Raw genomic sequence first — 14972 nt, 5'->3', positions numbered from 1 at the left:
TTGGCAGAGGCTTGGCAGTGATGGGCAGGCGGCCTGCCATGGAAACCGAGGGGGCAGCCAATCTGGCGAGGCCAACAGCAGCAAATCAGAAGCTGGAAGGGAGACCGAGGGTGCGGTGTTTGGGGGGTGGTGGTGGAGGAAGCGGTGGGCTTTCCCCTGTTTCCCCTCCCTCGCCCTCCCTCCTCCATTCACGCACAGGTCCCTCCCTCTTGCCAACTTGAGGCAGCCGCCGGAGCGCGGCGCAGTCTTTCTCCCAGCGCCCAAGCGCAGCGCGCGCGCGCGGCGGCCGCTGCTGCTGCGAAAGGTTAGCCAAGCGAGCGCCTGAAGCGCGCAAAAGGAGGAGGAGGAGGGGACGGGAAGGGTAAGAGAGAGAGAGATGCTTTTTACCCCTTATCTGGAGGGCTGAAGAGAGAGAGAGAGCGAGAGAGCGAGCGCTGGCTTTCTGAACCCAGGAGAAAAGGGAAGAAGCGTGGCCTCTGCCAAAACCAGCGCCGCTGTTTGGAGAGGCGAGGCTCTGGGAGTCGCTTCCGACGCGTGGAAGAGTCGCTGCAACGCTGCAGCCCCATAACTAGGGGACGAGGCGCCTGGACCCGCGGTAGAGGCAGCCCAGCCCGAGGCGCGGAGAAGAGGCGCCTTGATTCGGCGTTCCTGCGGATTGCGCGCAAGAGGTGACCCGGGGGAAGCGTGGTCGCCAGCAGCCCAGCCATCCCTCTCGCCTGCCCTGGCCCCCTCGCCGGCCGCCTCCATGTTCCAGCTGCCCATCCTCAACTTCAGCCCTCAGCAAGTGGCCGGGGTGTGCGAGACCCTGGAGGAGAGCGGCGACGTGGAGCGCCTGGGACGCTTCCTGTGGTCGTTGCCGGTGGCGCCGGCGGCTTGCGAGGCTCTCAACCGCAACGAGTCGGTGCTGCGCGCGCGCGCCATCGTGGCCTTCCACGCCGGCAACTACCGCGAGCTGTACCACATCCTGGAGAACCACAAGTTTCCCAAGGAGTCGCACGCCAAGCTGCAGGCGCTGTGGCTCGAGGCGCACTACCAGGAGGCCGAGAAGCTGCGCGGCCGCCCGCTGGGGCCGGTGGACAAGTACCGCGTGCGCAAGAAGTTCCCGCTGCCGCGCACCATCTGGGACGGCGAGCAGAAGACGCACTGCTTCAAGGAGCGCACGCGGCACCTGCTGCGAGAGTGGTACCTGCAGGACCCTTACCCAAACCCCAGCAAAAAGCGAGAGCTGGCCCAAGCCACCGGACTCACCCCCACGCAGGTGGGCAACTGGTTCAAAAACCGCAGGCAAAGGGACAGGGCCGCCGCCGCCAAGAACAGGTCGGTAGCGCACGGCGGGGATGGACCGAGGAGGAGGAGGAGGAAGATCTCGGGGGAGGGTGGCTGGTGGGATGGCGACCGCGCCGCTTTAGATACACTCATACCCTTCCTAGACTCTTGCGCGCACTCACGAGTTCTCCAAACACAGATACGAAGATTGAGTTCCAGTTGCGCTGCTGGCACTGTAGGAAAAGGAGATGGTCCTCTTATTCCGCCCCCCTAGCCTGGCGATTTCTCCTTCTTGTGCCCACACGTCCTCACCCCATTTTATTGGGTTAGTTGTTCCATGCCCAGGGGCCTCAAAGCGGACTAGCGTCCGCTTGGAATCCCCTTTGCAGCGACCGTCTCCGCTCCCAAATAGCGGGGAGGCGAGGGTGCGAATCCTGCTGCTCTCTTCCCCGGCCCGCGCCAGATTCACTTGGTTAGCTTCGTTTGCTGTCTTTGGGTATTAGCTTTTACGACCGAATCGAGATAGCAGCTAACGTAGGCAGGAGGAGGATACTCAGGCGAAAATTCATGTTCAGGTTTCCAGAATAGGACCCATTAAGCTGAAAGCACTGCACAATAACCCCCCCCCCATTTTAAGTAAGTTGAATAGGATCTGAATTCGTAGGGGGGAATCCGGGAAGCCGTTCGTGTGAATCTGATCCGTTGAAACAGATGGGGGTTTTTAAACTTCGCCTTAAGGTGCCTGAAGACCTCATATATAAAATGTGCTTAAAATCTCCCTATTCCACGGCCGTCTTTACATTCACTTTGGAGCAAGTCCTCGCTAATCTCACCCTCCCAATTCAGTCCGAAGAGCAAGGACTTTGGAGGAAATTTGCAGTACAGTTTTATGCACCTTTACTCAGAAGTAAGTCATACTGAGTTCAGTGAGGCTTGCTCTCTAGATACAGCGTTTAGGGTTGTACTTTCCCCTTGCTCGAATTTCCCACAGAGTGGGATTGTGGGAGGAGACAAGTAAGAATGTGAGCTTCTTTTGTCCACCCGGATCCTAAGCCCGGAGCTGGGAAATGAGTTGCAAAACAAGTATTAAATTACCAATTTAGGATCAAGCCACATTGATATCAGCAGGGCGGGCTGCTATTTAGAAACCAGATTTCATGTAACCGATTTCCAGATGAGCAGCCTTGATCGCCTTTTGCAGAATAAGCAACGCTGCAGCATTGTGGGACCGCCAAGAAAAAACTAATTAATTGTGGCATAAGCTTCCTAGAGCAACAGTCCACTTCATCAGACGCACAAAGCATTATCCTGAGTTGCTGGTACATAGTTGGGTGGGAGGTTGTAAAAAAACTTGAGACCAGGGAGATATGAAATGCAGAAATATCATTTTACTTCCAAGTAAGTATGTTGAGGATCAGCCGGGCATTTACATCTGCCTACTTTTCTGCAGCATCCCTGTATCTGTAAAGGTGTATTGTTGTTGAGACTGTTGCATTCTGCTGCTTAATTGATGTATGGAACATCTTTTTTGAAATTAATTTATGAAACATCTTTTGGGAAGGGAAGGAAACTAGGCAGGTTTGGAGAACTGCAAAATGATTCTTCAAACAATTAAAATTAAAGAAGGAAAGAAAGCAGGTACATGACATAGGATATAGGGTTTTTTCTATTTTAAAATCTATTTTTTACTATTGTTGTCTCCTCTAACAATTCATCTACAATTAAAGTTTTGGCTTTCATTTTTATTTTAAGTTCCTTTGACTATCCAGCACATCATCTCTGCTTGACTAAAGGGAAAAAATGCATTGCCTGTGTGTATGAATGCATAGGTAGAGACCAGCTGATGGGTTTAAAATAAGCATATCTTAAAATACAATATCTATTTCACTACCGGGGGTTATCATTTAATACCATTATGCCATGCTTGCTGATACCCATCTATACAGATGGATATTTCTAATACTGTTAATGCTATCTGGTGCATAACCTCGTTAATGGCTCATTTAAAACAAGCATTTCCGTGGATCAAGCTGATTGCTCGCCTGTCCTAAATGCACGTGTAGCCACCTTAAAATGATGTTTATAAGAAGTAAGTCCCCTTTAACTCGAAAGAAGATATTCCCAAGTGTACATGGACACGGGACCACACTTAAGTGATTTTTTTTTTAATGGCTTACTTTGAGTAATGAGTTTCGAATCAGTCTCTAAATGCAATCAACCACGAGCAAGCACTTTTAATTTAAAACCAGGAGCAACTCGGGAGCAAAGTGTTTGAGCAAAACACTTCCCCTGTTGAGAAATATGTGGTATGGCTATGCCATTCTCCTTTTAAGCAGCTGTCCGTTCGTCCATCCATTTTCTAAATCCAATTTGTAAAAGGACATAGACACACTGCTGTGTTTCAGTGCAAAGACACAACAGTAGTAAATGCCCGTATTCAACTGCAGCAAGACCCACTTCCAACAGAATTCAAAACGATGGTATCTTGAAAGATATGGTTCTTAAAGCCTCTTTACCATGGCAGTAGGCAGCGGGATTGAACCTGTCAAATATTCAGTTGTGATTCATGCATATTTTAAGGTACATGCCATTCCTAGGAAATTCACATCAGCTTCCCTTCAGCATCATCCTTTATCCCGCTCTAGGATTACGGTTTGGATACAGCCCATAATTTTAAAAAGATGCTCAATGTTGCCATTTAAGCGTAGAACAAAACTAGGACTTTTATTTAGCCAAACAGGGAGCTGGTTTAAGGACTGCATGGGGAGCTTGACGTAAGGAATAAATAGGGAAAGTAAAAAGAAGCAGCCTAGCTTAGAATGGGAAAGGATTTCTGATGACAATTAGGTGCACTAATTAGCACGAGTGACCTATATTTTGCAGGAGGCGTGTTTACGATTCCATTGTGCCAAAGTGCTTGAATGTAAACCACGGAGTTCAGTAGGATTCTTTCGGCTTAAATCCAATAGGATTCTTTCGGCTTAAGTCTGCGAATCCGACTAACAGAACAATCCCATACAGATTTACCTAGGAGTAAATCCTGTGCTGCGGGACTGATTTCTGCGTAAACATAAATAGGCTTCCATCTTACAAAGTTTAAATGTGAGGGCGACGCACACCAATGTATAAATAACTTGCAAGGAGAGAGACGAAAAGACAGAGGGGGGAAATTGCTGGGGACAAGCAGTTTTTGCGATCCAGTCGAAGTATATACATTCTTGAATCTATTCCTCAGTTGCAACCGGTGAAGAAGAAAGAGAGTTTTGCAATATGCATGCAGCTATAATCCCCATGCATGTTTACTTGGAAGTAAATCTTTCTGAGCTCAGGTGCACATGGGATTGCAGCTGTAAAGAGATTTTTAAATTCAGGCAGGCCCACAGAAGCCAATGCAGCGAAACTGGAAATTAAAGGAATTTTATTTTAAGTGGGTTGCGGATTCTTCAACTGAGAGAAAGGCTACAAGAGAAAAAGCAGAACATTTAGCAGACTGTGTTTAAAAACGGCCCTGCTGTTTGTTTTTAAAAAGCATTTTCCAAATCTACTCTGGATTGCTCAGAGCTAAAATTGATTCTAATCTTAACATTCTTGAAAGCTTTGTTCAGAAAATACTCTTCTTTGTTCTGTTTTGTTTTGTGGATGTGTCATTTTTAAACAGTATTGACTCTTTATTTCATAAATGTTTATAAAATAAGGGCAGAGCAATAGCACACAAGAAAATATCATATTACAAAAACAAAATTTAAAACCCCGTGTACTTGGGAGTGGATGTTCCATTCACACATTAAATACAAAGAACGAATCCAGTGAAAAACACACTGTTGTTGGTTCTAAACTATCCTTGGTGGAAATCACCTTAAACTACTGGAGAGGAGCTGATTCCAATGCATAGTGCAATCTGCAGAAACTGCATTTCCTCCCCATTGTAGTGCAAGTGTGGTTAAATTTATTGGAACTGGGGGCGGCGGGGGGGGGAGGAGAATCAATGTTTTGAAACACTTGTGGGGACCACAGCCGCCTCAAATAAGTGACCCAAGATATATTTCTGCTAAAAGTTGCTTGAAAGCAGGTGTGTATAAAATTACTATTACGACATATAGTTCGCAGAAATAGAAACTGCTGCTTCGATGCCAAATTATTGGATCGTCACCCATTAATGTATTTGTCTTAGGTTTGGTAGCTAAAGAGAGCCGTTTCTATAGACGAGGCTTAACCCTCGGTGCTTAGATTAACACAGTTCTTCGGTTCTTTGTTCTAAGAGATGTAGTCAGCCGTAACAATGAGCCTGGCTACATAAAGAGGTGAAGGGATGATGATGATGATGATGATGATGATAGAATAACAACACTAATAACAGTAAAATAGCATATATCAAGAAGTTGCAATATTTCACAGATGTATTTTATTTCAGCTCTGTAACAGCCATGTTTGCCCAAGGCAGGTTTAATTTTAAAAACGTGATTTTCAGAAAAAGAGAGGAGGGGAAAACAATACAATCTTAAATTATGTTCCTAGATGTTATTCTGTAGGATGTGTTTCACATCTGCTTCAAAGTATTTCTATCTTGAACTGGTCTTCCATGCCGATTCTACCCAGAGAGTGACTATTGTTAACTGGGTCCATGTGCTAAGTGTGTGCGCCTTTGCTTTTTTATATTAAAAAAGCTGTATGTGTGATGACTTCATCCATGTCGATAATACTACAGCACCTATTGTGAGGCAGAACAAAACAAAAAACCACTAAAAATCTTCTCAAAATACATTGATTTCGCCTTTTTTGCTGCTCTACTTGGAACGATACACTGCTCTTTTTGTACTTTTTGCAGATATGTTCAAGGTAGAACTACAAAAAAGCATTATTGTTGAGAACATTTGTTGTGGACTTCTGTTGTGTCCGACAATAACTGCTCTAGCAGACCTTTTGAACATCACTCAACCCTGCGACCCTTCCCTACTGAAAATTTCAGAAACTGAAATGAATACATATATATATATATATATATATATGTGTGTGTGTGTGTGTGTGTGTGTGTGTGTGTGTGTGTGTTAAAGGCCTTTGATTTATGTTTGAATATCACCTCCAAATTGTATGGGTTATTACACAAATGAAAACAATTACTCCCAATGAAAACAAAATGGGGGCCAAACAAAATGTAATTTACAAGGTCTGGGTGTATAAGTTGGCTGTATCGTATAACATAGCATTGCAAGAAAAATAACAATAGAAATAATCGCATTTACAGAATCTGAAATAATCTGAGAAATGCATTCTTGAAAAGAAACTTCATCCAGAATATTACGGATATATATTAATGATGATAATAATACAATTTGGAATTAGGGAAATATAATTTAAATGCACAAATGGACAAATTAAAACTGCATGAGTGGATCAGCTGGCAAGAGTTTTAAAACCTTGCAGTGGATGCAAATGTAGGCGTGGTGAATTAGCAAAGTTTGCAGAATGAGGAAGAGTCACAGCTTGTTCCAGTTGACCTGCCACACCCCCTAGCCCCCAAAGCAGGACAAATACCCCCTTGAGCTATACCAACGCATTTCTCAAACTTCCTGCATTCAGGAGGAATTTCCACCCTGATCTGTCTGCTGAGGAACCTGTGAGTATTTGTCAGTGAACCCCTGGCCATTGCAGAAAGATCATGGCACGAGGGACGCCCATCCCCTGTGCAAAGTGACCGACTGTTACAGAATGCACACAACCCTTTTCTTTGGTTGTGCATTAAAGGGGGGAATTGGTAATACTCTTTCAGGGAAGCTTAGAATTGTAGAATTGCAAGGAATGCCTGGGGGGGGGGGAGTCATCTAGTCCAACCCCCTGCCGATGCAGGAATCAACTGGCTTGTCTGTCTTCCTGAACCTTTCACTGAGGACCTCTGAAAAATTTCCAGAGTGTCTTAGGGTTCCCTAGGGAGATGGTTTGAAACCCGTGGAACCCTGCACCAAAGTTAAGGTAAAGGTAAAGGGACCCCTGACCATTAGGTACAGTTGTGACCGACTCTGGGGTTGCGGCGCTCATCTCGCTTTATTGGCCGAGGGAGCCGGCGTATAGCTTTCGGATCATGTGGCCAACATGACTAAGCCGCTTCCGGCGAACCAGAGCAGCGCACAGAAACACCATTTACCTTCCCGCCAGAGTGGTACCTATTTATCTACTTGCAATTTGACGTGCTTTCAAACTGCTAGATGGACAGGAGCTGGGACCGAGCAACGGGAGCTCACCCCATCACCGGGATTCGAACCGCCGACCTTCTGATTGGCAAGTCCTAGGCTCTGTGGTTTAACCCACAGTGCCACCCGCGTCCCTGCACCAAAGTTACACTGAAGTTATTTGTACATGCACGTGAAGTCATTCTATGACTGGCCATTTAAAATTGTGGAAGTGGCCTTGGCTAGGATAGCTGATGGGGAAGCGTAAGACACTGGCTACTGCAGCGTCAGAATAGGTGGTTAATAAGTGGATAGATGAATGGAGTTGGGAGCCAATAGGCCCCAGCTGGATTTGACAAATGTGGCTGTAACAGAAGGCAGTGCTTAGGAGCCTTGAAGCTGATATGATGTTGCTTATTATTATTATTATTATTATTATTATTATTATTACTTTATTTATAACCCACTCTCCTCAGCCAAAGCCGGGCTCAGAGCGGCTAACAACAGTAAAAACAGCACAGTTTACATAAAATAATAATCATTTAATTGAAATACATTCTAAAATCAATTCAGAGTCAAATTAATGGCAACCATTGGGCTCGAGTTCTATGAGGATTACAGAAGGAGGGGGTCAGACTGTGCCTTGGCCAAAGGCCTGGAGGCTCTGTCTTGCAGGCCCTGTGGAAAGATGTCAAGTCCCACAGGGCCCTAGTCTCTTGTGACAGAGCATTCCATCAGATTGGGGCCACAGCCGAAAAAGCCCTGCTGATAGGGCCAATATTGGGCATACTCATTTCGCTATACCTTTATAATGTCTGATTGAAGCAGGTTCATGAAGAAACACAAAAATCCAAAGGAAAGCAAATATTTAGGGCAGGGGTGGCTAGTCTGTGGCCCTCCATATATTGCCAGACGTCTCTCATCCCCTGCCAATGGTCAGGGATGATGGGGCTTGTAGTCCAATAACACCTGGAGGGCATCAGGTTCCCCCACCATAAAGGAAAGACAGAGTGATTTCTGAGGAGACAAAATGTGTCTTACACTGTTAGGTTGTAAGGATTTTTTTTTAAATTTCCTTTGCAGTAGCTGAGTAGGTGAACAGGAAAATTACATCTTTAAGTAAGCTTTTGCCTTCTCTCACCTTCCAATGAACGACAAAGGGTACAGATTCCAAGATAAGCTTTTGTCCTTTGGGGAAATAGCATGCATTGAAATAATAGGGAACAGAGGGGCTTGGTTAAAGTGACATGGTTAAAGTGAAAGTCTTTTTTTAAGCGGGTGGGGGTGTGTGTGCGCGCAGGGATATGGTAACATCATTGTTGTGTACCTTTCTGATACTCTATGGCCAAGCCATCCCACTGGGAATACGAAAGGCAGTACTTCTTTATGCAGTGCATATTTAATCTGTGGAACTCATTGACACAAGGCACAGAGAATATGCTTTAAAAGAGCATTAGACAAATTTATGGAGGGTAGGTGTATCATTTGTTATTAATCATACAGTAATGCTATGATTAGAGTGGCTGGGGAAACCCAGCCAGATGGGCGGGGCATAAATAATAAAATAATAAAATGATGATGATGATGTCAAAGCCTAAATGATGTAGGTCCTAGATATCTGAAATACTGCTTCCCTCCCTACAAACCCACTCATTTATTAACATCAACAGAGCAGGCCTTCTTGGTATTATTATTGTTGTGTTTGTTATTATTATTAAAATTTGTATACCACCCTATGCCCATAGATCTCATGATAAAATCAAAATATAAAAAGCAAAAAATGCATAACAAAAACAAGAGGAACCCAATAACCCCCCCCCCCAACAAAAAAGGGTATTGGATGTCAATCAACCAAAGACCTGGTCAAAGAGGAACATTTTTGCCTGGCACCTAAAATGAAGGCTCAGGCCAAACCTCCCTGGGGAGAGCATCCCACAAATGGGGAGCCACTGCAGAAAAGGCCCCACTGGAAGTTCCACTGCCCACAGAAGTTTGAGTGGTGGTGCTCTGGGAGAGAGCACTCTCTGCAGCAGCTCCTAAGTTGTGGAATTTCCTCCCTACAATTGCACTCAGGTCCCAATTGTGAGCTTTGCTGGCCATTGGGAGAAAAGAATGCTGGACTAGAAGGGCCTTTGTCCTGGTCCAGCTCTTTCTGTGTTCTTGTGGCTCATTAAAATGATTTATTAGTTCTTAAGTCTGCCTGGGCTTTTGCGAAACCAGAGAACCACTCTTCCTGTATGGATATGAGACCCCCACACCCTGCAATGTGCCGAGAGCAGCTGGGAAGTCCTAGTTCATGGGTAGGCAAACTAAGGACCGGGGGCTGGATCCGGCCCAATTGCCTTCTAAATCCGGCCCGCGGACGGTCCGGGAATCAGTGTGTTTTACATTAGTAGAATGTGTGCTTTTATTTAAAATGCATCTCTGGGTTATTTGTGGGGCATAGGAATTTGTTCTTTGTTTTCTTTTCAAAATACAGTCAGCCCCCCCCCCCAGAAGGGCTGAGGGACAGTGAACCGGCCCCCTGCTGGAAAAGTTTGCTGATCCCTGTCCTAGTTCACTGAGAGCCAGTGCGGTGTAGTGGTTAAGAGCGGTAGTCTCGTAATCTGGTGAACCGGGTTCGCTTCTCCGCTCCTCCACATGCAGCTGCTGGGTGACCTTGGGCCAGTCACACTTCTCTGAAGTCTCTCAGCCCCACTCACCTCACAGAGTGTATGTTGTGGGGGAGGAAGGTAAAGGAGAATGTTAGCCGCTTTGAGATTCCTTCAGGTAGTGATAAAGCGGGATATCAAATCCAAACTCCTCCTCCTCCTCCTCCTCCTCTTCTTCTTCTTCATTGCCCTCTCCATGCAGGCATGGAGAAGCATGGTCTCTAATGATGCAAACACAACTGCTATGGTGTGTGTTTTTGGCTAACAGAATCAGAATAGTTAAGAACTGGAGAAGTGGTAGGTTTCAATTCCTGAGGCAGTGGCAGAGCATATGATTGCGTTTCCACCTTTTGATAAGACGAAGAGGACTGTAGGGTTAGCACAGGGGTGCAAACAACATTAGAAGAGCCTGCTGTTTCAGGCCAGTGGCCCATCCAGTCCACCATCCCGTTCTCACAGTAGCCTATCAGATGCCTCTGGGAAGCCCACAAACAAGACCTTAGTGCAACAGTGCAATTCAGCCCGGACACTGAGTTCCAGCTCCGAGGCCCTTCTGGCGGTTCCCTCATTGCGAGAAGTGAGGTTACAGGGAACCAGACAGAGGGCCTTCTCGGTGGTGGCACCCACCCTGTGGAACACCCTCCCATCAGACGTCAAGGGAAAAAACAACTATCTGACTTTCAGAAGACATCTGAAGGCAGCCCTGTTAGGGAAGTTTTTGATGTTTGATGTTTTATTGTGTTTTTAATATTCTGTTGGGACGCAGGTGGTGCTGTGGTGTAAACCACTGAGCCTTGGGCTTGCCGATCGGAAGGTCGGTGGTTCGAATCCCCGCGACGGGGTGAGCTCCTATTGTTCAGTCCATGCTCCTGCCAACCTAGCAGTTCAAAAGCACGTCAAAATGCAAGTAGATAAATAGGTACCACTCCGGGGGGAAGGTAAACAGCGTTTCCATGTAGTGCTCTGGTTTTGCCAGAAGCGGCTTAGGCATGCTGACCACATGACCCGCAAAAACTGTCTGCGGACAAACGTCAGCTCCCTCGGCCAGTAAAGCGAGATGAGCGCCGCAACCCCAGAGTCGTTTGCAACTGGACTTAACCGTAAGGGGTCCTTTACCTTTAATATCCTGTTGGAAGCCGCCCAGAGTGGCTGGGTAAACCCAGCCAGTTGGGCAGGGTGTAAATAAATTATTATTATTATTAGTATTACTATTACTATTACTACTGCTAATATTACTACTATTTGGTTTAGAGGCATACTGCGTCCAGCAGTGGACGCAGAACAGAGCCATCAAGACTTGTAGCCATTGGTAGCCTTATTAGAGGAGATTACTTATTTTAAAGACATCAAAGTTAGTGAACATCACTGCCACTTTGTGCAGTGCAGATTCCATAGTTTAACTGCGCTGTGTGGAGAATCCCTTTCTTTTTTCTGTCCTGAATCTTCCAGCATTCAGCTTCATCGGAGTTCTCGGTTTTTCTGAAATGCCATGCATAAATTTCATACACTTCTTGCCTTCTACTAGGCTTTTCTCTAATCTGAGAAGTCCCAAATGTTGCACTCTTTCCCAATAGGCAAGTTGTCCCATCCCCTCGATTCCGTTACCCTTTCCGGCTCTGCAACAGGGGTGCCAACTTGAATAAAATATTGGGGGTGCCAGGTAAGCCCTGCCTCACATAAATCGATCACATGACATGGCACATGCACACCATTCGAATGGCAATGTCCATTAACTTTGGGGGGCCCAGTCCCCTCAAATATTTTATTGGGGGGCAAAGGGACCTCGGCCCCTAGGAGTTGGCTCCTCTGCTCTGCAATTACTTTTTTGAGATGAAGTGACCAAAACTGTAAATAAATAAATAAATAAAATAAAATTTATAACCCACCCATCTGGCCGGGTTTCCCCAGCTACTCTGGGCAACTTACAGCATACTTAAAACATAATAAAACATTAAAAACTTCCTGATGCAAGGCTGCCTTCAGATGTCTTCTAAAAGTTGTGTAGTTCTTTATCTCCTTGACATCTGGTGGGAGGGTGTTCCCCAGGGAGGGTGCCACAACTGAGAAGGCCTTCTGTCTGGTTCCCTTCACTTCTCGCAGTGAGGGAACCAGCGGAAGACCCTCGGAGCTGGACCTCAGTGTCCAGGCTGAACGATGGGGGTGGAGACGCTCCTTCAGGTATACTGGACCCAGGCTGTTTAGGGCTTTAAAGGTCAGCACCAACACTTTGGTTTGTGCTTTGAAATGTACCGTTTTCCAAATGCAGCCACACCACAGATTTGTAGAGGAAAGTATAGGCTGTAATGCAGGTGAGACCTTAGGCTGCTCAAGGTGTGAAGAAGCATAATGAGTGAGCACAAAGTGAAAGAGGTGTGTTCATCTCTGCCAAAGAGACAGGGGTTCTCATTAATATGGTCTGCTAGGGGTGTGTGTGTGTTTTTAATGCTAGAGTCTATTGCAATCATTTAATAAAAAAAATGATTGTGTCATTGTTTTACTTATGGCTGTATTTTGACAATAATAACAAACATAATGGATTGTGTCCCGTGTTAACCCGACTCAGAGTAGATCCACTGCAAATAATGAACTTATGTCCATTGTGTTCAGTGGATCTGTTCTGAGTAGGATTTAGTTGGGAACATCATCATCAACATCATCATATAGATTGCGAATCTCCTTGGGAAAGGGCAGCTTGCAAATTTTTAGAAATTTTGAGAGAATCAATAGAGTGCAGCTCATACTTAAATGCAGAAAGCATTTAATATCCAAACGTATTACTGCCTTAATAATAATGATGATAATTTCATTACTTATACCCTGCCCAAGCCCATATGGCTGGATTAAATATGCACCACCAGAAAACAACAACAAATTTAGAAAACAAGTGTCTGGCGCTCACTGGCCCTCCTTAGCCCCTCTAGAAATATGAATGCACATTGCCCGGAAGCAGGACGCTGCGTCTCGGTGCTGAGGACCCCTGTCTAGGTGGCTCAGGGATGGGCATCGGGGGTGCAGTGGGTGGGCCCGGAGACAGAGGTGGGGGTGTTCCGGAAGGAGGGAGGGGGCAGCCCTTGATTATTTCCGCTGCCTCCCCAAAGTGACGGCTCCCTCTCGCTTCTCCCGCCGCAGGCTCCAGCAGCAAGTCTTGTCGTCGCAAGGCGCAGGGCGATCGCTGCCGTCGGAGGAGGAGAGCGCCGGAGAGCCCCTCCTGGGCGCCGCCGCCAGCCCCGCCGCCAGCCTGTCCAGCAAAGCCGCCGCCTCCTCGGCCATCTCCATCACTTCCAGCGACAGCGAATGTGATCTGTGAGAAGGAAGAAGAGGAGGAGAGCAGGAGGAGGAAGGACTGACGGACGGACGGGGCGGCCGGGCGCGCGGGAGAGCCGAGGGCGCAGCAGCAGCAGCAGCAGCGGTGGCACAGCCGCCTCCGCCTCCAGCCAAGCACTCCTCGCCAGCCAGTGCCTGTCTGCCTGCCTTGCCCGCCTTCACGGCTTCCTGCGCCGCTTTGCCTTGTCCGCAATCCCGGGCCCGACGGCTGGTGGCGGGCCTGCGGAGCAGCCGGAGTCTCCAAGGACCGTCCAGCCCGTCTGAAAAGCAGGACGCGAAAACGCTCGGAGAGACTCCGCTGACGCTTGTCCTCCCAGCGGCGTCTTCGTCGCCTTCCATCCTTCAGCCAGGATCTGCTGTAAAGATGCCTCAAAAGTCACACACGCGCGCAGAGGGAGAAAGAGAGACGCCAAACCTAGAGGGAGGAGGATAGAAATTGCAGCTCCGTCGCCTGCCGCAAATCCTAATTCCTCCCTCTGGGGATTTCCAGCTGAAAAGTTGCTGGTGGTTGTTTTTCGGAGGTTGTTTGTTTGGTTTGGTTTGTTAGTTCGCTTTTATTTTTAAAAGGTTTTTTTTATACATATACATATATATAAATATAAATATAAATATTCTATATAATGTTTATTGACTTATTTAAAGAATTGCTCTGTGGGTAGATTGTTTTATTTGATTATCATACTTGCTATTATTAATTATTATTAATATTATTATTAATATTATTATTATTGTTTGAGGCTTGATGCCTGCGTGCGCTGGTGATTTAATTTCCTTTTTCTCCCCGTGGAGCATGTGCAGCAGGACCAGGGATTGTAGGGGGAGGGGGCAGCCGAATCACAACAAACAGACCAAGAAACGAACAATTCCAGTGTAATAAAATAATAGGTGAGCGAAACTGAGATTCTTTCTTTCCCGTCCTTGACTTAAAACGCTTTTTAAACCAGGAGAAGAGTTGTAAGCGCTTTGTTTGCACGGATCTGGGGTCTAAACAAGGTCCACAGAGAGCACCTGGATGTGGATTTAAAAGAAAAGAAGTGAATTTAAAACCAAGCGTGATTTCCAGAAAACCAGAGTCGGCCCATTCTATCCACGTTCTTGAGCAACGCTTATTCATTTTCGTTGGTGCGCAAAAAAGAGAAGGCTCCTTATTGCGCTTGTGGGTTCAGCACCAGGGAGGTTTTACGGTTTTGGAGTAAAGCAGTTTTGAGAGACAAACCGAGCCAAAGGAAGGAGGATAGGGAGAGAGAAGGGAGCGTTTCGGTACAAGAAGACAAAAGTCAGGAAAATCTTTGGGCCTTGGAAGAGAGAGCAAGGCAGCAGTCTGTCCTATGCAGACTTAGGAGTAGCTGTTTTATTAACTGCATTGCAACGCCGTCCAGTAACCGAAGTTCTCCGAACCAGTTACTCTTTTTTTTAAAAGCAATTAAAATAACAGCATAATGCAATGAGGGGTAAGCCCTGATAAACTCAACGGGTCTACTAGGATTGCAGTGTACAGCTGCTCTTTGCAGAAACTAAAGGTTAGGTCGGAGCTGCAAAGATGGCATCTTTGCCTTTTCTGGCTTCT

General features: G+C 46.5%; 1 protein-coding gene across 1 annotated transcript; it reads left to right on the top strand.

The window, feature by feature from the left end:
- The first annotated feature begins 215 nt into the window (after nucleotides 1–215).
- SIX6 (SIX homeobox 6) lies at nucleotides 216–14455 on the top strand. The gene is made up of 2 exons (XM_083620384.1): nucleotides 216–1317; nucleotides 13211–14455. The coding sequence occupies exons 1-2, from the start codon at nucleotides 746–748 to the stop codon at nucleotides 13386–13388; spliced, it is 750 nt and encodes a 249-aa protein (XP_083476510.1). The 5' UTR covers nucleotides 216–745; the 3' UTR covers nucleotides 13389–14455.
- The last annotated feature ends 517 nt before the right edge of the window (nucleotides 14456–14972 follow it).

The sequence above is a fragment of the Podarcis filfolensis genome, assembly GCF_964270895.1.
Source record: "Podarcis filfolensis genome assembly, chromosome: 1".
NCBI lineage: Eukaryota > Metazoa > Chordata > Lepidosauria > Squamata > Lacertidae > Podarcis > Podarcis filfolensis.
Note: the sequence above shows the minus strand (reverse complement) of the source record. Positions and strands in the feature narration are given on the sequence as shown.

Bases quoted from the DNA above. Each gene is read 5' to 3' on its own strand.
- SIX6 (XM_083620384.1), top strand. From the start codon at position 746: ATGTTCCAGCTGCCCATCCTCAACTTCAGCCCTCAGCAAGTGGCCGGG. The intron at 1,318-13,210 runs GTCGGTAGCGCA...CTCCCGCCGCAG, and splicing joins GCCGCCGCCGCCAAGAACAG to GCTCCAGCAGCAAGTCTTGT.